At 33.8% G+C, this 27,358-nt stretch overlaps 1 protein-coding gene and 1 long non-coding RNA gene across 2 annotated transcripts in view; one reads left to right on the plus strand and one right to left on the minus strand.

Moving 5' to 3' along the window:
- Positions 1-1,211: 1,211 nt before the first annotated feature.
- Positions 1,212-6,953, minus strand: LOC135838971 (uncharacterized). The gene is made up of 9 exons (XM_065354810.1): positions 6,748-6,953; positions 5,699-5,872; positions 4,731-5,213; positions 2,438-2,614; positions 2,219-2,320; positions 1,993-2,130; positions 1,785-1,868; positions 1,522-1,675; positions 1,212-1,360 (listed from the first exon to the last, which is right to left on the minus strand). The coding sequence occupies exons 2-9, from the start codon at positions 5,856-5,858 to the stop codon at positions 1,306-1,308; spliced, it is 1,353 nt and encodes a 450-aa protein (XP_065210882.1). The 5' UTR covers positions 5,859-5,872; positions 6,748-6,953; the 3' UTR covers positions 1,212-1,305.
- Positions 6,954-11,546: 4,593 nt separating this feature from the next.
- Positions 11,547-27,358, plus strand: part of LOC135838979 (uncharacterized) — a 219,949-nt gene continuing 204,137 nt past the window's right edge. Inside the window, exon 1 of the long non-coding RNA XR_010557503.1 lies at positions 11,547-11,903. This is a non-coding gene — a long non-coding RNA (uncharacterized LOC135838979). The remainder of the gene's footprint in view (positions 11,904-27,358) is intronic.

The raw sequence follows: 27,358 nt of genomic DNA on the forward strand, positions 1-27,358 counted from the left end.
AGATCGTCTGTTTACCTATTTGGCTTCTTATAGGGTCATTGACTCATCTGCTTGCATTACCAAGATCGTCTGTCTAGGTTTCTGTTTGGCCTCCAGAGGTCATTGACCCTACTATATGACCTTTCAAGGTTGTCTGAGTGCCTGAGGTCGTCTATCTGCTTGTCTGGCTTCCTACGGTCACTGACCGGTCTGTTTTGCCTCTCAAGGTTGTCTGTACGTATTCCTGTGCGACCTCTTGAGGTCATTGACCCTTCCGTCTGGCCTCTCAAGGTTGTCCAAGAGTCAGTCTTGGTAAGTTTACTTAAGCATAGCCAAAACTTCAGATGTAAAATTGCATTTTTTGATTTTTGACGATTTTGTAAAAATCAAATTTTGGTCAAAAATAGTTCAAAAAATCAAAATTTTATCAAATTGACCTAGCAAACGGAAATTTGATATGAACTCTATTTTCGAACCTTCACCCCCCCTCTCCTTGATTGGAGAACATTTCTAACCGTTTTGAGCAGTTCTAGATCCTACATCAGATTTTTGAAAATTGTATATGTACAAAATTTTAGCCTTCCAGCTTTATTAGTACATTTTTTTTTGGAAATTTTAGCTATTGTAATTCTGCTGAAGACTCAAAAGAGTTGCTCAAAACGATTCAAACCTGACTCGAGTGGTCCAAAATGAGGCACATACAAATTATTAGTTTCAGCTTTCTAGGTTAATTTAGTGACATTATTATTTATTTTTCTCATGTCTTGTTCAAATTTAATTTTTGAAAATTCACCAAAAATCTAGCAGTTTTTTTGAATTTTTAACTAAAGTATGTAGTTCGAAAAATGTTTACAATTTGTGTTTATGCAATTGAAGGGAATCAGTTTTTAAATTTTGATTTTGATAAAAAATTTCAGTAAGTTCAAAATCAAACTTCAACTTTTTTTTATTTCATTTATTTTTTTTATACTGCATGGCATGTACTTAGGTATGATTGCTAGGATATTTAAGCCCAGTTTCGAAGGGTTAGTTTAGGTTTGATTTCACAGGTTGGTTTCTTCGATGAACATCAGAATGTTTTGAATTTCAGTTAAAATTGTGGAATCATCAGTATTGAAATTTTTAACCATGAAGTATCAATAATTCATCAACAAATTCTTCAGAAAAGTTATGCTATTTCAATATCTAAGCTAAGTAAGTATGCTAGTATAAGAAAAATATCAAACGATGAATTTAATGGTATTTCACATTTTTATGTACTTACCTAAATACCTACAATACAAAATCTCATGATTTAAAAAAATTATAAAAATATAAAACATGATCTCATTCTGGTAGCAATTCTTTTTCACGCATTTTCTCGCCAAAATAACGCAAAATGCTGTAAAAAAAAAAAAAAAAAAAGTTTTACACATAAAATAAAAATATTATGAAATATACTATTTCGCCTTCAACTATGGATTAGGCAAATACATCGGTACTTCTGTTCGGTAAAATGTGGTGGGTATTATTTAATTATAAAGAAGAATTACATAAACTTACCAAAAAATTAGAACACACGGTGCTGTCAATGAAATAGTGATCAAAAAGAATGAACTGGGGAATGTGTAAATTGAACTTTCATACACCATATTGTACAAAGGATAAACCACCGGAGTAATGATATGAGTAAATCCAAATAAGGAAGACAGTCGACCTAGAATAAAAATAAATTTTAAATGGTTGAAAATTTCATTTACCTATCCACACTTATACGAGTAGTAGGACCGTGCGAAATTCGGTTTAAAATAAACTAGGTATATTACCATACTCATGAGGTTTGACACATTTTGAAGCTAGCGAAGTTAGAACAGCCACGATACCTATTTCAAATGCTCCCATTATTGTGACTTCAATTTACATAGAATTGAATAAAAAAAATATTCTATTAATTACAAAAAAGGTCGATTGATTATAAAATGGGCAGGAACGTGAAGAATAAAAATGACTGATTATGATAAATATTGGATTTACCTGCGTAAACCTGCCACGAGTAATAAATCATTAACCAAAAAATAGACATCGTCAGTTGTAAAGCACATCCGATAGCACCGATAGTAGCATCATGCAATCGAAGTCTCCGTTTCAGGATTTCTGTACACAATAAAGCTCCTAAAAAAATATTTTAAAAAATTTTAAAATTTAAAGTTAATATATAGGTATGTAGATAAATACCTACAATAAATTGAGTAGAATTTACCGCAAGATTTGACGATCATTTTGAATGACATGTACACTCCATATTCCGTAGCATCCCAAGCAAATCGACGGCGTAGAAATAAATATAATACGGATAGTTCCCCTTTAAAAAAAAGTTCTTCATTAAAAATGTTTCTTCATCTACTCATCTGGAAGCTGTCAAAATTTACGTACTTATTTTATTTCAAATTGAAAAGCTGAAAATTTTTTCAAAACTTACCTACTGGATACCCCAATACTAAAGGGAAAACAAACAAGCATAAAATAATAACCGTTTGCTTGCTATTTTCTCGTTCTTTGGTTAAAACTGTAAAATTTTGCTGTATTGTCTGAAAAATTGTAACATCTTCTGTTTGCTTTTCTGGTGAAATGTCTACATCTTCTATGGTTCTCATTCCTGCGAAATTCAACACATTTAAACCTATTGTAGGTATTGAATAAAAAGTTTGAAATTTGAAAATTGATATTAAACTTATATTGAGTAACTAGGTCATTCAAAAAATTTGTTAAAAATGATTATAAAAATGTATGTTTCCTGGATTTAAAAAAAAATTAATTTTCAAATTATTGCTCCGAAATATGGCAAGCTTTCAAAAAGTAAACTTTCATGTTCAAATGAAAAAAAAAAAAAAAAAAAAAAAAGTTGCACCACTAGATACCAAGAATTTGGACCTCAAAGTTGGGCACTATGAAAGCAACGATAGAAATGTTCCATATTTTCTAATTAAGTAAGAAACCTACAAAAAAAAAGTTGGAGAAAATTTGGAGCACTTGTACCCAAAGTTGGTCTGATTTGTCATTGAATAATTCTACATTTCTGTTGCCAATGTTTTTTTTTTTTTTTTTTTTTTTTTTTTTGAACTACTCGTATTTTACTTTCTTATTAAAGGGTCATTCCATGTCAACTCAACCAACGTTTTTGAGTTATGTCTTTCAATTTCGCTAAATTTTTTTTTACATATATTCTCACCGAGTAAGTAAGAACTCCGCAATTAGTTTGGTCCCAGCCCCCTCAGGGGGGTGGGTGGGGGGCTTCCATTATTTTCACATTGTCTCGAGGTACTCAACTTCAGCAGCCCATTCCTCTAAATCTATGATACTTTGATCAAAACTGATTTCATAATTCGAAAGGGCATTGCATTTAAAAGTTTTTAAGCATTTTGAAATCTTCAAAATTCGAAAGTTGAACTTTCAAATTGAAAGTTCAAATTTCAAAATGTCGCTGTGAGTGGGAGCTACCATTTAAAATTTTGAAAAATTTCCATAATTGTACCATTTGATGCATTTTCGAAGTATTCAAGTTTCGAGATGGGATCTCTCAATGGAGGGAGAGCACCCCCACCCCACTTTTGGGCGAAACTATTGAAAAACAATCTGGGGCATGTGACATATCGAATTCTATGTTTTTTGTGACGCTGAACACGAATATGACGTCAGATTTTGGATAGGACCCCATCCAAGGCCCCCAGCACCTCCCCAAAGAGGGTAAAAGTTCAAAAAAGATTATTGTTCGTGCGACACATGGAATAGTATGTTTTTGGTGACGGTGAACACAAATATCACGTCAGATTTTTGATTTGGACCCGCCCACGGTCCCCAGCACCTCCCCAAAGGGGGTGACCCCCCAAAAAATGGTTACATTCGTGTGACACATGAAATAGTATGTTTTCGATATCGCTGAACACGAATATTGCCATAGATTTTCAAATCGACCACACCCATGGCCCCCAGAACCTCCCCCAATAGGTAAAAGTGCAAAAAAATTGTTGGGGCCGTGGATGGGGTCTAATCAAAAATCTGACGTCATATTCGGGTTCAGCGTCACCAAAAACATACTATTCGATGTGTCACACGAACAAAAATCTTTTTTGAACTTTCACCCCCCCCCTTAGGGAGGTACTGAGGGCCGTGGATGGGGTCCTGTCAAAAATCTGACGTCATATTCGTGTTCAGCCTCAGTGTCACCAAAAACATAGAATTCGATGCTTCGCCTAAAATTGGGGTGGGGGTGCTCTCCCTCCATTGAGAGATCCCATCTCGAAACTTAAATATTTTGAAAAAGCATCAAATGGTACAACTATGGAAATTTTTCAAAATTTTAAATGGTAGCTCCCACCCACAGCGACATTTTGAAATTTGAACATTCAATTTGAAAGTTCAACTTTCAACTTTTGAAAATTTCAAAGTGCTTAAAAAGTTCTAAGTAAATGCAATTCCCTTTCGAACTGTGAAATCAGTTTCGATCAAATTATCATAAATTTGGAGGAATGGGCTGCTGAAGTTGAGTACCTTGAGACCATGTGAAAATAATGGAAGCCCCCCTACCCATCCCCCTCAGGGGATGGGACCAAACTAAATGCGGGGGTCTTACTTACTGAGTGGGTATTTATATTGTAAAAAAAATTGAGTGAAATCGAAAGACATGACTTTCAAAATCACCTTTTTTTGGTTGAGTTGACATGGAATGACCCTAAAGTTGGATTTTTAAAAAATTATTAATTTTATACACTAACCTATCAAAATCGCAGAAACGTACAAAAACCAACACAGCCCAAATCCATAATAATACCCCAACCATTGCACAACGTATCCCGAGCAAAAATACCCTAAACTGAGCGCAAAAGCCAGACAAAAGTATAAAAATCCTATCCTCACAGTTCGTTCTTGTGTACTCGACGTATACGACAAGTACGAAAGGCAAACCAACGTAAATCCAAAGGTCGATCCAGTGAATCCCACCAGCACAGCATCTAAAACACAATTCACCCAAATATGCCAGCTCCAAAAGTATACGCTGAAATAATTTCCTATATCGTTGAACAATTGACCCAGAATGGGTATCATCAAAATGAAGGGTATGGTTTTAGGATTTTTATCGATAATTGGTCCGGTCAGACTGGTGAAAAATACTACGAAAATAGTGCTGAAGAATAATTTCCATGTGTTGATTTGGGAAACTGTTACTTCCGAGTTCATTTCTGTTTCGCAAAAACCACCTGTAATCGAAATACATTTATGTACAAATACGTAATGTTAATGCACTGATAAGATTATAATAATTTTTGAATTATGCCAAGGTTATTAATGAAGCTGGCAGCTGGCTGTATCAGAGATACCGTAAGTAAAATGTGTAAATAAAATATTCAAGATCAAATTACATATATATAAAGGTAGATACCTAGTTAATTAAGTGAGTACCTAGGTACGAGTATGAATTAAAAGAATGAGAAAGTTCAAAGTTATAATGCTTGCTACTTTGAACTTGATGTGTTATCGTAAAACGTTCATTTTTGTTATGCTTTGCTTATAATAGGTCTAGGATACAATTTACGTATTCTAAACCCGGAAATATGAATAAGATTAAACAAATAAAGCACTGCGCAGATCCATAAACTAAGAAGCACCTTCGTTCTTCATGTAGCAGTCCAATGAGTTTACTTTATCACAAATTTGAGCATAATTCACTCAAGTAGGTACCTACCTTCGACATTGTACACTCGACAAGATTTATCCAGAAGTAAATTCAATTGCAAATTTTGAGAAATTGTGGCTCCAACTGTATACAATAAAAGGGTAGGCTCCACAGTAATTTTATATCTCCATGATTTAGATTTACCATCGAGTAAACACTGGTTTTCCATACTGCCACAAATACCTACATAAATAAAACAAAAGTTATGTACGCATCTCACATATAAGAACATATGTTCATCTTCAAACACAAAATAACACATTAGAAAGCAATTCGTCAGCTTTTTTTTTCTTCATCATCTTGAATCAACACTTTATTCTCAGCTTGAACTAAATTTCACTTTTATACAAACTTCAAAAACAGGCTGTAGATGTTTCTATATGTGTGAGAAAAATTCCATTTCGTATTTCGATGAAATAAAATCTCCGGTTCTTTTTCGGGTTTATAAAACAATCGTCGCAAGCGTGTTAGTGGCATTTTCTCAATTTAAAGATTTTCAATTTCTAAAATCTATTACGAAGAAAAAACCTTACAATAAAATGATGACAAAACATCCAATATTCAGCTACATCGTAAGACGTAGACGCTGAAGTACGTATTATATGAATTTTTCTCACTATAACGTGATGTGATGTTTAGAAAATGACACGTGATTATATCATTGTGGAGAGAGATATTTTTTTCGTGCAATTATATGGGTTTCGTTATAAATCGAGTGTTGATGAAATTTTTGAAAAGTGTGCGAAAAAATACGCCGTTTGAAAGAGATACTTATTCGATGTTGACTACCTAAAATAATACAAGCCCGGTTTGGCATTTCCTCTCTATTAGTGATTTATGCGTTAAATAGAGCACCCATCGTATTTGATAAATGACTTTTTCAAATCATCTGTTGTTTTTGTTGCGTTTTAAGACAACGACGACGTATTATGAGGCATATAGAGTAGGTATCCGAAATGATTCTAACTAGGAACTGGGTAAGTTTACCTACCTAGCATAAATAAATGTTCAAAATTGGAATTCATTTTTTTTTTTTTTCAAATAAATTTTTCACTTACCTTTTTGATGCAACTATAGTGTCACTGGTTCTGTTTAGTTTTATCACGAATAAGGTTACCTATATTTTATTAGGTGGAATTTTGAATCAATTTTTTTTAATGTGTAAAATCGATCTCAAACTACCCAACACAAAATTCAACTGTAACACAAACAAACAAGGTAATCACTGAATGCTTCACTTTTTTTTCAAGACTACCGCAGAATTTGATAAAGTATTATCCCATCATTTGAATCATCCAAGTTGATAAGATGATAAAATAGAATGCTGCGGCAAATTATTATTGCACCTATCGAGATAATGTTTGTAGACAGTTCATCAAGGTTGATTCTATACACCTAAAAAAAATTAACAACATAGCGATCTAAAAATTTTATTGCCAGGAGTTTCACAATTTCTTTGAAAATCTTTAAAAAATAAATACCTACCTAGATGGTAAAAAAAAATCGGCGGATTTTGATAAAATTCAGCAAAGGCCTTTATTTTAAGTTGAAAGCTATACCCATAAAATATTTTAGTTCTCGAAGTGCTCCTGGAGGGAAGATTTGAGGTCTCAAAGAAGGGGAATTTGTGAAAAAATCGTGGGTTTTTCGCTCCTATCCCTACCCAATCTGTTTTTGGGAAAAATAGCCCAGTCCTAAATGAAAGGATTTTTTGAGATTCTGCGTCAATTTATGTATCTGCTGTCAAAATCCAAGACAGCGAGGGCTCCACTGAGCAGTTGAAAAAAAATTAGGTGTACCTATACCTAACTTATATTTTTGGATAAATTCGTGTTTTGAAAATTTTTTCTTCGCGAATATTTTGCCATTATTTTGCCATCATTGTGCCGAAATGTAAAAAGATATCATTCCTGAAACTAGGAAAATATTCTGAAAAGCAATGGTGTCAATTTTTAAAAATGAGAAAAATAGCCAAAAAATTTTGCAATTTTTTCGATTTTTATTTTGATATTAATTATACGGCTAGTTCAAAAAAAAATCGAGAAAACAGGTTTTCAGGGGGCTAAAGGAGGAACAGGTGGTGAAACACAAAAACAGACACAATTTTTGGTTCCAGCATGAAATCCCAGTCCATTTTGATGGGTAATAAGTTATCTACAGCCATGCTTAAAGAAAAAAAATTCCGAGTCAAATTTTGGAGTTCTTTTTAAATTCATTTTTTTGGTTCCCCAGACACACATGATGCTGGGGGTTTTCTCTAATGAACATATTTATTTACAAATCTTAAATCTAAGACTAAATCTAAACAAAATGTAATATCTTTGTCCACCATGATCCATACCCCCTAGGTGGTTGCCAAGGGCCCAATCACCTAAGCAGGCTTCGTTATTCACACGTGCCAGTCTAGTAGACTGAATTCCCCAACCCATCTTGGGAAAAGGGATTTTATGGAGGAGAATTTGGTGCCTAGGGTAGGTCAACAAGTGTTGGTCTCCCCTTTGCATTACAAGTGCTTCAGGTAACAATCGAATTGACAAAAAAAATATTCTTTTTCAAGTCTTTCCATAGCAGTAATTCACGATACCATTTTGGAGAATTCTGGTTTTGACTCCAAGTCCGTAAAAAATGTTTAAAAATGTCGAAAAAACATGATAAAATGAGGGGTAATTCTAGATTCAAGTCTGTTGAAAGTACCTCAAGGTTGTTTACAGTCGACTGGAATGAAAAAAATGATCATTTTTGAAGTAATTTTTTCAAAGTTTGACTCCAACCCGGTACTTTGGACCCCCTATCCATCATGGTATCGGATGGTGTAAAATGTAGATAGGCAATTGATGCGTAGGTACCTACTAACTGTACCTATACCTAAAACGACCATAATCTCATTTTTGAAAATTTTGGACATTTTTCGGAGTTGGACTCGGACCCGGTACTTTGGACCTCGCTGACTGCATTATTGTGTCAGATACGTAGGTAAAAATGGAGACTGGCAATCGATGCATACCTACTAACTGTACCCAAAATGATCATAACCTCATTTTTGAAAAATTTGGAGAATTCTGGGTTTGACTCTATGGTACTCACATGGTTGCTTCAGACTGAGTAGATAAGTTATAGGTAGCTAGATAACTCAATTGCTACGAGTTGTGCGAGTCATTTCAGACGAATTTGACGATTTTCGATGAGTTGTGATGGAATTCGTCAGAATATGAAAAAATAAGACTTTTCATTTATTTTTCATTAAAAAAAACATGTAAAATAGCTCAAAAATCCATCTTTTTGACCTGGGAGAGGGGTCAAACGGGATTGAAACATGTAAAAAACACTTTTGATACATCCTCCTATTGCACTGTAAAAATGTGGGCCCTCTAGGTCAATTTGGAGGGGCTTTTAGGCTCTCCTAAAAATCGAAAAACACATAATATACTAATAGCCCAAAAATCCACTCTTTTGACCTTGGATAGGGGTTAAATAAGGTTGGAAGGTCGAAACCTGCAAAAAGCACTCAAGTGGCACTCTTCATTATGTGCTGAAAATTTGGGCTCCCTAGGTCAATTTTAGGGGTGTGGGGAAGGGAGTCAAAAATAGACGTTGAATAAAGTTTTTTCCACGTTAAATGACTTAAATGGGGTGGGGATGCCCTAGAAAGCAGAAATTTGGATATGTTGATCACATTGTGAGTCTGAGTACTGGCCAATGGTATGATTTTGGACCATTTACATCCATTTGGGTCCATATTATGCTCCTCCAAAATACAAAAATTTGGCTTAATAAAATGAAAAATGATTTTGGGTTCCGACCTCCTGCGGCCAACGTAAGTACCTACTTTACATTTTGCCAAATAAATGATCTTTTTGTCCTCCCGATAAAGATCGATATAATCAATCTCTACAGCACTTTTTGCTGTTTGGATTTTTTTGTCAAAGTTGAAACATTTTTTTAAAAAGTTTCAAGGATAATTTTCAAAATTTTTCAGTGAATAAACTTCAAAATATCAACAACTACTTACAAGTTTTCAGCTGTTGAATGATGATTTAAAAAATAGCTGTGTCCAGGGCCGTTGAGAGGGGGGGCAAAGAGGACCGTTTGCCTCGAACTCGCGTTTTCTGGAGAATTGGGCAAAAAAAGGGCCTGTGATGAAAGAAACCCCTATTTTTTACTTCACAAAATACAAATTTTCGAAAACTTTTGACCTTGCTTTCGCTCGGACTTGTTTTCTTTCTTTTTCAAAATTTAAATTTCTAAAAAAATATATCATTCAACGTTTTTAAAGTCTTAAAGTGAAAAAATGAACTTTTCGCATGAAAAGCATCGTTTTAATGCCATTCGAAATACAAATTTTCAACCGCTTTCGCCCTCACTTAGGCCTGTTTACTTTTCTTTCTCAAAATTGACACCCTGAAAAAATCTTTCAAATTCTAAAATTTCAATATCCAAAAAATGAACTCTTTATATAGAAATTGTTTTTATTTCTCTCAAAATACAACTTTTCAAATGGTTTTCCCTCTCTTCGCTCAAGCCTATCCTCTTTTTTTTTCAAAATCCTGAAAAAAATATCATTTTTTAGACCTCTCGAAATCAAATTTTCAAAAACTGTTGCCCTTGCATCGCTCCAGCGAATCTGTTTCTTGTTTCAATATTTAAAAATCCACATTTTGGGCCCACAAAAATCCGAAACAGAAAATGAAAATTTTTATAAGTCATTATATGAATATGATATCGATCAGAAAAATAGGTATTTTTCTCCTGTACCAGTCTGCAAATTTTTAATCGAACCCTCCTCCCTCCTCCACCTCCCAAAAAACCTCCCCCTATATAAGTATAGTTTCGTCCTTATGAATGGGGCCAAAAATCATATTAGCCCAGGGCCTGCATTGGCTCTCAGACGGCTCTGGCTACGTCACTTCACAACCTTTTTGATCGTACATTTTGATAGCTGTATTACACCATTAAAAAATATGAAAGACGTGATTTCATACAATTTATGTATAGGATTACCACGGCGATGATTATAGCTTAGACATTAGGAAACGTTTTATTTGATTTCTTCCCTCTTGCAACCCCTAATATTTATTATTGTAATATTTTTTTTTGGTAGAGTTTTTGAACAAATACATATATAGGGAGATCGCGCACGCTGCTAGTTTTCGTGTGCGCTGACACGCGTTCGATATGGTGTTCCTTTTTTTTCTCTCTTTTATATTTCCTCATTTTTTTGATGATGAGAGTAAGGGAATTTTACTAGGAAAAGGTACCTACATGGATCACTTTTCAACTCTATTCAATACCTATACTAAAACCAGTTTACGGTATGTTTTTTGCAACAAAAATAATCGACCGGGTGAGTTTTTTCAGGTACTTATCGATATGGTGCACAGGTGAATCAATTGTTAGGTATATTAGAGGGTTTTTTTGGGTAAGTTACAATAAAAAATGAATTGTAAAATTATATAGGGATCAAAGTAGGTACTAATATGAATTTACGAGTACAATAAACCTCAGTACCCATCAATTACACGTTTAGTTACTACTTATTGAATAAAAAAAAAAAAGGAAAAAAAACATACAGGTACCAAGGGTTCAAAGAGCTTATGAATAAGTCATTTACCTTTCTACATGGTATTATACCCTTCTGGAGAAAAATTGGACCTAATCATTTCGATATGGGTACAAATTGATTAATTTATAAAGGCTTAAAAAATATACCTATCCAGTTTCAATAGATTGCAATGTGCAAGACAATTAGATTCTGTGTGATTTTTTTTTTAAGGGGTTGAAATTATGAGGCAAAGTAGGTATACCAATCTAGAAACTATATTTTTTTCAAGTCGGATTTTGCCACTTTGGAACCATTACATATTCTCCAATAACTGTAGTATAAGTACCCCTTGCTATCATGGGATAGACTGTACTTATTACATGAATTCGAAGAGCTTACGTCAGAGAATAAATCTAGAGTGGGAAATGGAAAAGTTTATGACGCTAGGTACTTACCTACCTAGCGGCAGTATGTTTTTATTCGATGTAATAGTAAGAACGTGTGATATATGTTCGACCGCTTTTTTATCTTTTATTATTCAAATTGCAATGTAAATTGTTTCTAATTCGAATGAATAATTAAACGATTTTCAATGATCTAATATTCGCGTCGTGAAAGTTAATTTGCTCAAAGGAACATGTTTTTCTGATTGATTCGAGTATTGGATGTAATGGAGTAAGTCATATTTTCGAGTACACCGGCATGGCTGGGACTTGATCCCATGCCAGTTCCGGTCAGAATATAGGTCTTATTTCATAGTTAGGTTTAGAGATAGCCAAGGTAAATGGCTCCGTTAAAATCTGAGTACGAAATATCCAAGGTAATGGTTTAGTGGTTAGATTCAATTAGATAGTCTAGTTAAAGACTTAATAGGACCTAATTAATGAATTGAGATGATCTCGGTGTAGATCTATGAAGACAGTACCAACTATTTTCTACCTTGAGTTTGAAATGTACGTAATTCTTAGCTAATTACAATTCGAATTATATAATTAGGACAAGTCCGAAACATGATTGTCGTTTAGATAGGCTCTGCCTATTTTGTAAATAGTGTGTAAATCTCCCCTCTCTTTTGGTTTCTTGCTTGTTAATTCGAATCATATTATCATTATTTTTGATAGAGCTTAATTTTATGTTGATAGGTAGGTTTCCTTTCATCCTAAATACCCATGCCAATAATCCAATATGTGAATCCTTTTATACCTACAACACTCGCTACTCTCCCTAGTCTAAAAATATTCATCAATTTCCTAATACCTTTCCAACATAACTTCATAATATTGAAAATTTTAACCCTCAAAAATTCGTATTTTCGATCCAAAATTTAATTAATTCGTATGAAAAAAGAAAAAGACTATTTGAATGCTTCTTATTTTAGTTTATTTTCTAAAGCATAAATTAATTAAAAAATGAACAGAACATTTAGCGAATTAAATTTTAAAAAATCAATTACCACAACATCGAGTTGTCACTTAAAATTGTAAAACCATTAGCTATACCTAGGTAGATGGTGCAGACTCGGGCACATAATAAAATACATCGTATACCAACTTACAGTACCTATACGCGTTGAAATCAAAATACTCAATTTAAGAAGAGTGAAAAACAAATCTCATTTTTCTTTAAATAACTTGACACTCGAGAACGCCTTTTTCATTAAAAAATCCTCTTTCGGCGCGAATTTAATTGAAAACGTAGAAAATCACGCTTGTTAATGACGTGGCGGACGAAAGCTTTTGTCAAGATTTTCCTATCGAATGTCTCATCGAGAACCAAGTTGTGAAAAAAAATCACCGGCATTTAATTTCCTTAATGCTTTCGTTCGCTTTCATTCATCAGGCTATTTTCATCTCATCGCATCGTGTACTGCGAAGCTTCTTTAATCATTGGATCAGCTTCGCACACTCTCGCACCTTGATAAGTAGGTGTACCTTAGTATACAGCTCGTGCTCATCGGCCATTATAAAAGCGAAGAAAAAACATATTTGGCTTTTTATTTAACTAGGCCTTATACTTAGTATACTAAAGCGCAAAATCCACACATCCCTGAGTCCATGCGGCACGGCCGGCAGCAAATGGAAACCGAACAAAAAAAAACTGGAAACCTTCACAGGGGGTCTTCATCTTTTCAATAGCATCTCATTAAAGCGAAAGTGCTTCGGTAAGGGATAAACAAAAGCCGAAGAATAAAAGTGAAACCGAAAAAACCAACCGGCCAATACACTAAACTATAGCACTACCTGCGAAACAATTTGCGGTCGCTTTAAAGATTCGCGTGTAAATTGGCTTTTACGATGACCAGTGGGTGCTAAAATCTTTTCACGAGGGTGATGTCAGACTGGAAACTCGAGCAGGGTTGTAAGAGATTTTAAATAAAGGTTTTACGTAACCCTGATTTTATTTGTTTTTGATATTTGATATTTTTATATCCGAATACGCGAACCAATCCTTCGGCACGCACGCTGAGAACTGAATGACGAACCTTATTGACAGATACTGAAAAATTACACGACATCGACATCGTTAACATCGACGAAACAGATTTGTCGGCGTTGAGAAATTATTCAAAAATAGTAGCCTAAGTCTACTTACTAAGTTACTAAGCTACCCAAATTTTAGGTAAATTTACTTACTTTATTTCCTGAATTCTATTTTCACATGGAATCTGATATAATTACTTACATTTTTTCCACTCGTTTTATATTTAGGTATGTAATGTGCTCATTTTCCAAATTGATTGTAACTTCAAGAATTGAATCTAGCTAAAATATCATAGTTTGGTCATTCTTTTATTTGAGATAACCGAAGGAGATATCTGAAATGGGGGGAAAATTTCAAATACCCTCAAGCCAAAATTCTAGGTTCCAGAATCCATTTTTTAAAGTCGGAACGATTTTTAAATAAAATAACAAGCCAAAATTTCGTATGGACCCTATTTTTGATTTCTTTATCCCCTAAATCGTTTGTAAGTGGTTTTGAGCCATCTTGAGCATGGAACTTCCAACTAATTTTTGGAAATGAAAGTTTTCATGAAATCCCACCTAATTAAATTATAAAATTGAAATTTATTATTAGGTGTGTAGGTATCTCGTGTTAAAAAGAGCAAAAAATTGGTTCGAGGTTGGGACATTCTTTTTTGAAAAACTGAAATTTTTAAGAATATTCTGCAAGTCTCGAAACCGCTTCCATTTGAATTATGCAATAGGTATTTAAAAAAATGTAAAACACACCGAATCTCACCTTTCTAGCTGCATTAGGTAGATGAAATTCAGTGAAAACTAAAATTTCCGAAAAATTTCTGGAGTAGTTACGAGTACCTACCAATGAATTGACCAGAATTGCTGAAAGCTGCTTCCAATTGATCTGATTAGATCAGAATTCAGATAAGATCCGAGAACATTTCATGGATGCAAATTAATTTTACTAGATCAATAATCAGATCAGAATTTATTTGATCGAATTAAAGCTGTTCACATTTAATTAAGTACATCTAATAGAAGACACCTGATGGAAACTGGTCTGATTAAATCTGATCAGACCTGCAGATTACTCAAGTCGAAGTTTTTAAATGAAACTTGGTTATACATCTGGTGAAAGGAAACCTGATTGATCTGAACAGACCCAGAAATTTCCATCTGATCTCATCCAATTACAAGAAATATGATTGAATCTGATCTTTTCTGATTAAATCTGATCAGATTTGATTGAAGAGATCACATCAGATCCATGAAATTTCCTGAATCCATTTTGTTTTAACCTGATCAATTCAAATTCCATCAGATCAGATTTTTAATAAGATTATATGATCATATCCAATAGGAGAAACCTTGAAATATGATCTGACTGAATTTGATCTGCAGACCTGAACATTCAATTGAAGAAACCTAATTGATCTGGTAAAATTCAGGAATTTCTATGGGTACAATTTGATTTGAACAGATTCAATCAGATTTCATCACATCAGAGTTTCAATCCTATAAAATTTGTTCACATCTGATCACATCCAATAAGAGAAACCTGATTGAATCAGACCTGATGGATCAGATTAGTTCTGGTTGATCAAAATCTGTTCAAATCTGATCCTTTCAAACAGAAGAAACTTACTTGAATCTGATCTGATGAGTTGAGATTCAAGTCAAAATTGTATCCCCTCCTCATCAGAATCTTCTTCCTTCTTTTTTTCTTAGGTTTGGATACTTGAATGCTAGTCGTGCAATTGATTTTTATTTGTTTTTGCTTCTTTATTCAATTTCGCTAAAAATAAGTTCAACTGACAGGAGTAAAACTAGGAGGTTTTCAGGAGGGGGAGGGGAGACTGAAGGTTTGCCGATCGGTATAGAAAAAAATACCAATTTTGATGAATAAAATGGTGAGTTCCTAAACTGAAAGAGGAGATGAAATGACAATTTTACCAATTTAATATTCAAATACTCACATCGAGGCTTTTTAAAAAATTGTAATTTTCCTTTTTGAATAGGGCACTACACAGCATAGGTATACTCATCCACCATTTTGTTCCTGGTTTGACGAAGGAATTCAGCAACATTTGATAAATAAGGTAGAAACAGAGAACTTTGTCGTAAGATAACGAATAGTGTTCTCTGATAAGTGTGAGGCTAGCTAGCCACACTAAGTACACAGTACACAACAATTGAGATTTGCATAGAGAGTTATGTACTAAATAATGTGTTCCCTAAACACGTAATGCTATCAACCACTGCTAGATTAACAATACTTACCCCGGCTAGGTGCGCGAATAGAGATTTTACCACGATTATTTATCATGAATAAGTGCAAGGAATAAATACGCAATTATTACTCGAACTTGTAGAGGTAAACTGCCCTATTATGAGACCCCTTAGCTAAATCGTCTATTTCTCAGGACCTACTGCATATTTTCAAGTTCTGATTGCACTAAAACGTACTCAAAACTCCAATGTACAACCCCCTTGTGTTGATTTAAAAAACAAAAAAAATTTTATATGATTTTTTTTCAATCAAAAAAAAAATGAAATTTTGACCAAAAAAAAAAAGTGGTCCTAATATGAGACCCTATGTTTTTTTTTTTAAATATAGGAAAAAAATGGAAATAGGACGGGAAAACATTATATTTTGGTTAATAAACAATACAAATTGTTTTTATCGGGTATAGGTATATGCCATTTTTATCAGTTTTGGTATTCATTGAGCACATAAAGTCTAAATCTTCAGCTATACATAGTTCACAGGCCCATTATTCAAATTTCATCCAATTTTAATATTTTGAAATGATTTTATTGCGTTTTGAAGTGTTTTATGGCCATTTTCAACCTGTTCCAAAAAGGCTCAATGTAATTTGTACTATGACACAGGGTCTCATATTAGGCAACTCCTAGGGTCTCATATTAGGAAATCGGTGTTTTTTTTTTGATTCCCTCTAAATCCATAAAATCATAAAATAAATCACCAAACATGCCAGAATCATAAAATATAACATCTATGCTACATATTTATGCAAAGAAAGTGAAATTACATTGCTTAGTTCAGCTGTAATACTCATCCAAAAACACCTCTTCAAAACATTGGCGATGTCAAAAACACGTTTTCAGGGATTAAAAAAAAACAATGCACAGAAACTCTCCAGTTTGAAGGTGCAGCCTAGTTATTGACAAATACCTACTAGTACATGCAATCAGCGCTAAAGTTCGTTAATAAACAGCTGAGAAATTCGAAGGTCTCATATTAGGCAGGGTCTCATAATAGGGCAGTTTACCTTATTACACATAAAAAAGAGTTCACAATAACGAAATATTGCAACGAATAAACTTAACACAAATAATAACTTAATCGAAACAATGAACTTGAATAATCATAAAAAACCTTTAACCGAGGGCCTGAGCTCTCCTGTATTTTAAGGGAATATTAACTTGTCAATTCACGACTCTTGTCATTGTAGAACTGCGATGAGTTTAGGTAGCTAATTTGGCTAGCCAGCCAAATTAGCACCTTGACCACGCCTATTGTTACCAGATTGGTAAAGGGTTGACATATGAGTACACTTATATTGACGAATATTGGCAGTGGCTTAAAGGCATATGTGACCGTCCCCGATAAAACTGACCATCCGTCGCAAAAAATCGAAAATGTTTTTTCGCCTATTTTTGGGCCTTAAATGGTTTAGGGAACAAAAATTCGCGAAAAAATTTTGCGACGGATGGTCAGTTTTATCGCGGACGGTCACATATACTTCCTACTCTTACAATTTAACCGTGGACTTTTCCAACTTTTTAGTGAGTTTTTCTTTTTCATAAGAACGTCTTTGAAAGAGAACTGAAAGAGCTTTTCAATGGTATGCAACATATATGCCAATAGAAAACCATTAATTTTTTTTGAATTTTAGCTTTTTTTCAACATGTAAGTATTTTTAAGTTGAAAATTGTGTGAAATTGGTTTAAATTCAACGGGAGTGCCGTTATTTAACTATTTCTGTCATTCTATTCCAGAAATTCAATCATAAAAACTATAAAATGCAAATGACAAATTTTTTACCTAAGTAACAACTCATGAACAAGATGGTGGATGAGCATACCCATGTTGTATACATGTATTGTGCCTTATTTTGGATTGACAGGCGCCGCGAGTTCCAAATATGGATATTTTTTTTAGTTTAGGAAAAAGATATTGCGCTGCATGGCTCCAAAACATTCTATAAAATCATGTCCAAAAATAACCATAATAAAAATGATCATTTTTTCATTTTTTTTTTTTTAATTGGCAATAATGGCTAATGAATTAGCACACCTGTGTTCCAAGAGGCCCTCTCTCATTTCAGAAATGGTATTTGGTGTTTTGACATAGGTAATTAATACAAAAATTGAGAGGGAAATTTTTTAATATTCTTACAAATTTATCAAAAATTGAGGATTTGCAATTTTTTAATCGCTCAGATGAGCTCTGAAAGTGATCTTGGATTTTAATAACAATAGCCTAAGTTTACACAGAATCTCAAAATTATATTTTTTGGAGCAGAACATTATTCCCAAAACAGATTGGTTCCAAGATTTTTTCAAAAATTCCTTTTCTTTAAAAATCCAATATCTCCCTTTCAGAAACACCTGCGGAGCTAAAAAATTTTTCTGAGTGACTTTCGACTCAAAATGTAAAATACTCGGACCATTTTTTTTTTTTTTTGCGATTCACCCCAATGCATATATATCAATATCTACTTTTGTAACGTTATGGCACCATTTAGTTGAACGTCGTTGTGGCACCAGGTAGCAAGTGAAGAAAACTTAGTCATTTACGCGAGCGTTTTTCTGGCAATGGTTTATTCATTAATAAAAACCAACTGGTGCCTCTATATTATATGAGTATAGAGTGATGATTAAGGGTATAAGCAACAGCGCCATCTAATCGAAAAATTTTACAACAAATTTTTACAAAAGAATACATCGAAAACCAATGAGACCTGAAAATGGTGCCACAACGTCTGTTGACTATATAATTTTACCAGTACTGTATGTTAAAAGGGACTTTTAAATGTCGTTGTGGCACCATTACAAAAATTTGCCTAACGACCCCTGGCAGTGCCCTGATGACATTCCACACGATTTTAAATAAAATACGTTGTGGCACCATTTGGTGGTGCCACAACGTAAATTTTGGTGCCTGAACGTGTGTAAAGTATATAAAATGGTGCCACAAGTACATCAATTATGAGTATATATATGTACTATTAATGAGTAGGTAGGTATTGGTACTCACCTAACATGCCAAACAAATTCATCAGCGATTATTTTACCTACATATTTTTTACACTTGAAAAATTCGCTTAGAAAAAATCTCTCGTCGTATCTATCAAAACACAATTATTTCAACCACACTATCCGATCGACATTGACCGCCACATAACATAAAATACTGCAACGCTATCATATTTCATCAGCTTATTTTATACCTACCTATAGTATATTTTAACACACTTTATCAATTCCTTTGTTTACTTTTAGCCTACGCCACACAGTTGTAATACAATGTTACGGTGTAACTTCCGCGTCGAGTTAATCATTTCGTGAATAGTATTTTTTGGAAAACTAGAAGAATTCAGCCTAGAAGGAGAAGGCTATGGGTGGGTTATCTCAAGGGAGAAGTTGAAATAGATGACACGATTCGGAAATAAGATTCACTGGTTGATAAGTCATAAACAACGAATGGGCATTGTAATGATGAAAGTTGCGTTTTTAGTTTAGTTGAAGCCTCTGCAACGCAGCAGCGTCTCTTTGGTCATTTATATAAATACAGCGATAGGGGTCTAGAGGGTATTTTTATTTCACTTTTACGTATTAAGATAATCGTGGCTTTTTACGATGATTGCAATATATCGAGGGAGGGATGCGCGGATACACGATGAAGATTAATATGCTGGCGGGCCCATAACCTATAGCTATGGCCAACGTACGCATCTGTAACTTTATAACACCATTGTTTACATTTTTTTTAAAAGGACCATTGCTCTCGTCCAAAAGTGTCAATTTTGAAGGGCTATTTTGCCACAGCCTTTGCAAGTACTATTACGATAAAGAAGATGTCGTAAATGTTACGTCAAAAAGTCAAAATCTCACTTAGATTGGCTTTTTATGCACGCTTAGTTAGGAGAAAAAAAAAATGCTCGTACTTCTCGTATTTCATACCAAAGAATGTTAATTTCGTACGGTTGTCGTAATTTGATGAAGAAGCTAAGTGCTACTTCTTCGGGAGCGAAGAAATTAGCAATGGTTAAACGCGTTTTGTTAGTATCTGTGTCACGGGTATTACATCGTCGTTGGCGGCTTCTTTTCTTTTCCAATTCCTCCTTTTTTATTGAATCAGGTTTCAATGAAATTGTAGGCATGGGGTAGCTATACTCGGTGGTGTTTTTTTTCGAAAGTGTGTTCCAGTTTTTTTCTCTTAAAATTAGGACAAGACGTACTGTAGTGAGTGAAGAATTCAGATAATTTGATTTACCAATAAGGGCAATATGGCCATGGGTTCATCGTTATGAACACCTTCAATTTTTTTTTATATTCCAGAGCTCAAATAACACTCGAATATTATTACTCTAAGTACCTCCTCTTTGAAAAAAAACTCAACCTATTAGCGAACTTCACGCCATGCCAAGCTCACACACACACTTCATACACATCATAAAGGAAAAAAAATAATCGTAGGTACACTAACATTATTACCAAAATGGCGGCATATTACATCCAACCGCGAAAGAAAACATTAAAACAGTTATTTTTAATGTTACATAAACGAAAAATACTCCATAATGTAGGAAATGTGCGCAACACAAACCAGAGAGGGTCGATTTTTTCCCTTTTTATTATATGAAGTGCCTTCGGTGTAAAAAAAAAAGAGAGAAAAAACTGTCGTGTGCTAGACCACCTATTGTACCGTTTGATTCTTTATCCCCTTTAAAACAGCCCTCTGATTTACTGGAGACATTTGTTTTTTTCTGTCAACCATCCAAGCTGTACTAAGTAGCTCTCCCTTGCAGCTTGTACGCTATTTTATGTAGTATAATTTTGATGAAACGTTTTTATTCTTTGAAAAATGTTACAGGGAGACGTCGTCGTGTGCCGGAGCCGAGCGAGCGTTTTTACGCACATGCATGATCTTCGACTCTGGGGTATATAATTTTTATGCATAATGGCTTGAGAAATTATACTAGCACGAGCTGTCAAGTGGATGTGTGATTCGAGGTCTTTAGAGTGTACCTATTTGCGTTTTATTTGAGGGATGAATCGAGATAGTTTCAAGGTGGAAATTTGAGTGAATTTTTTCAGCAATTTTTAAAAGCATGACAATGTAGACGTAGGTGTGATTAATTTTGATGGGATTAATTTCGTGCCTGAATTAAAATTTTAAATATGCCTACTCTTGCTGGAAGCTTTGCTTGAAAGCCAGGGGCGGACTGGCATATGATGCTACCCGGGCGATCGCCAGGGGCCCCGAGACACCATCAAGGTGCCCCCACGACTCCATGCTTGACCAAAAAAAATACTATTTTCACTTTTTCTATAAGCATGGCTCGCTTCACTCGAGCCTATTTGCTTGTTTTTTTTTTTTTAAACCAAAATTGAAGTTTTTATTTAGTCTACCTATAGGTATGAAAATTCTAAAATTGTGGAGTAAAAAATATTTAAACCAAACAAAATACACATTTTACCTGAAAAAACATTGTTTTCTTACTTTTCGAAACAAGCTTTTGCCCTCGCTTCGCTCCTGGATTGTGTAAGCAGAGAAAATCAAAGGATTACCAAAAACCTTTGAATTATAAATTTACGAAATTTTTCGCCTCGGATCATTTTCCTTTCCCTAAAAATTAAGTCCTCAAAAAAATGTAGAATTGTGATTTTTCGAGAGCTTTTCCTTTCGTCTAGCTTGGGCCCCATTCATATTTTCAAAAATGTTACAATTTCCTGAAAACTGAAAATGCTACCTTATAGCCATGAAAATCAACTTTTTGCATCATGAAAAATTTAAAAATCAATTTTTTTATATTTCCTTTTTATTTTCTCTGACAAAAGCTAGAGGGTTGAAAAATTGACTTCTCGCATCGAAAATGATGTCGTTTTACTTTTGAAAAATGATCAATTTTCGAAAAAACTTTAATTCCTATTTTTAAAAAGAAGTCAATGTACTTACCTAATTTTCTAAAAACTATTGTTAAAATTTTCAAATGTTGTATATAGCTGTGAAAATCAACTTTTTGCATCAGCTATTTTACTTTTTGGATTATCAATGTTTGCAAAGTTTTTGATCTCGTTTCACTCTGGCAGGTTTGATTTGAATTCTACTGTACATATTTTTCAACAATTTTCAAGAATGAGAAATTAACTTCAGAAATTCAAGAAACGTAACCAAATCAATACCTACAGGGTTGGCAAAGGTACAAAAAATCGCAAAGTAATGAAAAGATGCGAAATTTTATCCAAAAATACCAAACAAAAGACCAAAATTTTGGCGTTGAAACTTCTTATTGAAAATGATTTTTTATACCTCACAAATTTGACAAATTTTAAATTATTTTCAGTTCTCTTTTTGAATTTTATTTTCAAATGTCAAAAAGCTGAAAAAAAAACACAAAAAAACGAAAAAATTGTGAATTTCGGATATTGGATTTCAGTTCCAATCTTGCAATATGTAGATAGAACAAGAACAATTCCAATTTTTCGTGAAGCATAAGCATTTTTTTAAACATTGATACTTATTCAACATTTTTGCTTTCAACTCTTCCTTCCAAGTTGGGAAAATTTCGGTCTCACTTTCTCCACCCCCACCTCCACACATGACACATCAGTTTGTCAAGAATTTGAATGAATCGCATCATTTTGGAAACCCCTATCCCCGTTTTTGGACAAACTAAAGGGCTAAAATTCATATCTAGGTCACAAGGCCTATTTTAAAGATTTTTTTTGAACTACACAACACTAACGAAATTTTTTAAGATTCATCTCGAAAGACCCCCCCTCCCCCCAAGGAAAAAATCAATGCAAATTTTAAAAAAAAATGTTCTCCAGGCTAAATAGCTTGAAAAATCTTGGAGTGAGGGGGGGATCTGGGGTAAAAAGTTGAAAAAATCTGGCGAAAAAAGTTGGAAAAATTTCAGTCTCACTCTCCCTTTCCCTCCTCTGCAGCCGTGTAACTAAAATCAACTCCCATGAACTAACTTTCGTCATTTCATGGCCATTCTGGAGCTTCCAGTGAAATTTTCGTTCTCCCAGAAATGGAATTTCAAAATTACTCCTACAGAAGGTGTGGACATCAATTTGGGCAGCTAAAAATTTTGGCCAACGAGTTTTTCTACATTTGATCTGATTTTCAGGCAAGCACATCCAGGACGTTTTTTTAACCGGTATTTTCCACTTATCAATCATTAAAAATACGTTGATCAAAAAAACCCACTGTGGGTGACTGTCTGAAAATCAGCTCAAGGTGGATAAACTCAGCTACGATCTTGAGCTCTTAAAATTTAAAAAAAAAAAAATGTTTTTCAGTAGGTAAAGTAGGTACCTACTGTAACAAAATTATCTTTGGATTTGGTTTTTGCTCATTAGAAGTAAAAAAACTGGCCCATAAAAAATTTCATATCGCCTATGCCAATCATTAGGCCTTTTCTGAAAAAATTAGTGCCCTCCTGAAAAAATTTTGGAACACACATGAAAGTTCTGTAGGCCAATATCATTCGAAATGCACCTTATATATTGCATTTTCAGCAAAATTAGAAATCTTATATTCGTCCAATGAAAATGAATAGGAAAAAAAATCGACGAATTCGTCAAAAAAATACTTTTAAATTTTACATTCATTCAAAACAGAAACGAATTGAAAGACGGACGGATATCTAAACAGCCCGCATTTGAAAAATATATCAGTCCGCGAAGAAATTGTATTTTAATCAACGAAAGATATCTAAAAACGATACGTCCTTCAGAAAAAAGCAAACACAAACCGAGAAAGGCGAGGTGACCCATCAAAAACGACATTTGGCCAACTTCACCATCACCACACAACGACGTCGACGAATTCGATTGTATGAGTATTTTTTTTACATTAACTCAAAAAACCCTCGCATTTCTTCGAATTTATTCTAAGAACCCCTATTTTATTCTACTTGGAAACACAATTTATTATAAGGTTGTCAATAAACATGAATGATCACCCACGCGAACCGCGTTTTTAACTTTACCCCAAATATTACGAAACGGCCGCCAATGGAATAGAGAATAACTTTTTATAAAAATCAAACGAATGATCCTTTAATTTTGTTACGTATTTGTTTATTTACTATACCTATTCGACTCTAGCTCGACGTTAAAGGAGAAAAAAAAAATAAGAATTCGCCTTCTATAATGTGTTTTTGAAAAGGAAACGTTACTGCTGCGGTAAATTCCATCATCTTTTTTATACGTTGGCGGATTCGTGCGTTGACATTTTCTATACCCGATGATCGATGGATTTCGCTAAAATGACAAAAAGTTTTTAAAAACTAGTCCTTCGCAGTTTAAAAATAATTTTTCCGCGATGACTTTTCAATTTTTTTTTCTCCTTTGGGTTCAAGTATCAACAATGACTTTTGAAAAAGCGTTTCCAATTTCAAAGTAGTTTTTAATTTCGGGGCTTTTTTTCACGCTTCGAATACCGTTCGAGAGGTTGGCGTTGGTGTTGCGGTTCGTGCGTGAAAAAAAAACACATCAAGGTGTTGGTAGATTTGGCAGGGAGGCTTATATGAACCACGAGTACTGTGCACACCATATTAGGGTATTGAAAAAAAGGGGTTGCTATTAAAAGAATGGCTGTTTATAGCGAAACGTACTTTCCAAGTCCACACCCAGTTCAACTCCATAATTTTTTTTTCCTCTGGTATATATTTTTATAAACTGCGAGTAAAACGTTAGGTATTTTTATTTTTATAATCGAAGCTTAGGAAGGTATAATTCGATAGGCTTAATGAAATTGTTCACGATGATTACGTTGTTTAGATCTTTGATAAGGGATTTTTTACACTTCATGGTTTACGGTTTGTTTGTCTATTGGATTTATAAAACGGAGCCCAAGTTGTGAAGATACTAAATAAAGATAAAAAGCAAAGCACCCGTCACTTTGCGAAGAATTTAGCGCGTTATTAAGCATTGGTAGGTATCGCGATATCTGCGATCTTCACCTTTATATTATTACGATATGACACGTTCGAGTTTGTTTTTATCGACGTTGAAATTCGGTTTTCTGTTTTTTTTTTCTCTTTCTCCTACGAGTTTATTTATTAACTTAAATCAGTACAAAACTTATTGTAAGTACGTTAATGTGGGCTTTATTTTTAAATATTATTAAATTTCTTCAAATCTTAAGAAAATTCCAACAAGGGAGTTATAGAAAAATTTCAGACGATTTTGCTCATTTTTGGTGAATTTTTAGAAATATTTGCACCAAAAATGTGAAAAAATCTAAATCTCTCCAAATTAACCTAGAAACCTGAAATTTAATATGTTCTCAATATTCAGCATCCAGAATCGATTGATAACGATCTCAGTCTTTCTGATCAGGTTGAGCAAATCTGAAACATGCAGCAAATTTTTGAAAGTTGAAATTACCCAATGTCAACTTATACTGAATTTACCGGCCTACTGGAGATGATTTGAAGCCATTCAAAATTGAATTTTCAAAACTAGGTATCTACAGGCTCCTTAACGCATTAAAACCTCGTCCAATCGACTCATCAATCATGATGGTTCAATTAAGGTACCTACCTATATTAATAAAGATAAATCCTTGCTTTCCAACTTTAACAGGTGAAATTTCGGCTTCTCAGACATTCTCCAGAAACGCATTTTTCTAAATGGAAAAACCTTGATTTGCCATTTTGCCGAATGATAAATTTCCCGAATGCACTCAAACGCCCCAAAGTGGACAAAACTTCAATTTTTTGCCAAAATTGCAAAAAAACATTTTTTTAAAAAAATCAAACTTCCCAAGAAGTCTTGTTTCTTTTTCAAAATTCCACAAAAAATCCAACAAGTTACATATATGTACCTACCTGTACGGTATATTTTTCTAAATAAAGTTGCCCAGAAAAACCTTTGCCAGTATTTAAAAAAAAATTATTATCAAAATGGCCAAAAATTCTTTTGTTTTTTTTTCAAAGAAATACCAGAAAAAGACCATCTTGGTCAGAATTTTCAGATTCGTACATAAAGTATGACACAGAAGTAGTGCCAGGTGGCTTTTATTTCTAAGTGGAAAGAGCTAGAGAGATGAATGAAGCGGCGTTGAGTAGGAAAAAATAAGGGCTTTCAAAAGCAACCTTGAAAATTTCAGGCCCATGCACAGGGTGTCCACAAATTGAAAAACTAGTTTGTTCAAAAGATTGAAACTGGTTTTTATTGGCGCAATGTATTCTACACACTAAGGCGACAAAAACGAGACATAAATTTTTTGAAACCGGTTCGTTAATTTGCAACAGGTTAACAAAAAATACCCAAAAATTGTACTTAGATAGAGAAAAAAGTTTGAAACAAAAGTTGTAGAGCGTGAAAAATTACACAATTCTGTCTAATCACATTTTGAAACCGGTTCATTGGTTCGCATTTAGCAACCAGTTTTTGACAATCGCCTAAAAATTGAAGATAGAGAAAAATGCTTGAAACAAAAATTGTAGAGCGTGAAAAATTACACAATTCTGTCTAAGCACATTTTGAAACCGGTTCATTAAATCGCAGCAAGCCATCAAAAGTTACTTGGTTGTAAGTTGATTAACCATTTTCAAAATCCGGTCAGAAAAAATGGTTCAATTTTTCACGCTCTACAACTTTTGTTTCAAGCATTTTTCTCTAGCTTCAATTGTTAGGTGATTGTCAAAAACCGGTTGCTAAATGCGAACCAATGAACTGGTTTCAAAATGTGTTTAGACAGAATTGTGTGATTTTTCACGCTCTACAACTTTTGTTTCAAGCTTTTTTCTCGATCTCCAACTTTTAGGTAATTTTTGATAACTGGTTGCAAATTAATAAACCGGTTTCAAAATGTGCTTTGACAGAATTGTGTAATTTTTCACGCTCTACAACTTTTGTTCCAAGCTTTTTTCTCCATCTCCAACTTTTAGGTAATTTTGATAACTGGTTGCAAATTAATAAACCGGTTTCAAAATGTGCTTTGACAGAATTGTGTAATTTTTCACGCTCTACAACTTTTGTTTCAAGCATTTTTCTCTATCTTCAATTTTCAAGTGATTGTCAAAAACTGGTTGTCAAATGCGAACCAATGAACCGGTTTCAAAATGTGCTTAGACATAATTGTGTAATTTTTCACGCTCTACAACTTTTGTTTCAAGATTTGTTCTCGATCTCCAATTTTTAGGTAATTTTGTTAACTGATTGCAAATTAATGAACCGGTTTCAAAATGTGATTAGACAGAATTGTGTAATTTTTCAAGCTCTACAACTTTTGTTTCAAACTTTTTTCTCTATCTACAATTTTTGGGTATTTTTTGTTAACTAGTTGCAAATTAACAAACCAGTTTCAAAAAATTCATATCACGTTTTTGTCGCCTTGATGTGTAGAATACATTGCGCCAATAAAAACCAGTTTCAATTTTTTGACCAAACCGGTTT

Source organism: Planococcus citri, chromosome 3 (assembly GCF_950023065.1).
Source record: "Planococcus citri chromosome 3, ihPlaCitr1.1, whole genome shotgun sequence".
In the NCBI taxonomy this organism is placed as follows: Eukaryota; Metazoa; Arthropoda; class Insecta; order Hemiptera; family Pseudococcidae; genus Planococcus; species Planococcus citri.

Coding starts and splice junctions, on each gene's coding strand:
- LOC135838971 (XM_065354810.1), bottom strand. CDS start 5,858: ATGGAAAACCAGTGTTTACTCGATGGTAAATCTAAATCATGGAGATAT. Junction 2,615..4,730: donor CGTTTCTGCGATTTTGATAG/GTTAGTGTATAA, acceptor TGAATTTCGCAG/GAATGAGAACCATAGAAGAT. Junction 1,361..1,521: donor CCGTGTGTTCTAATTTTTTG/GTAAGTTTATGT, acceptor TTTTTTTTACAG/CATTTTGCGTTATTTTGGCG.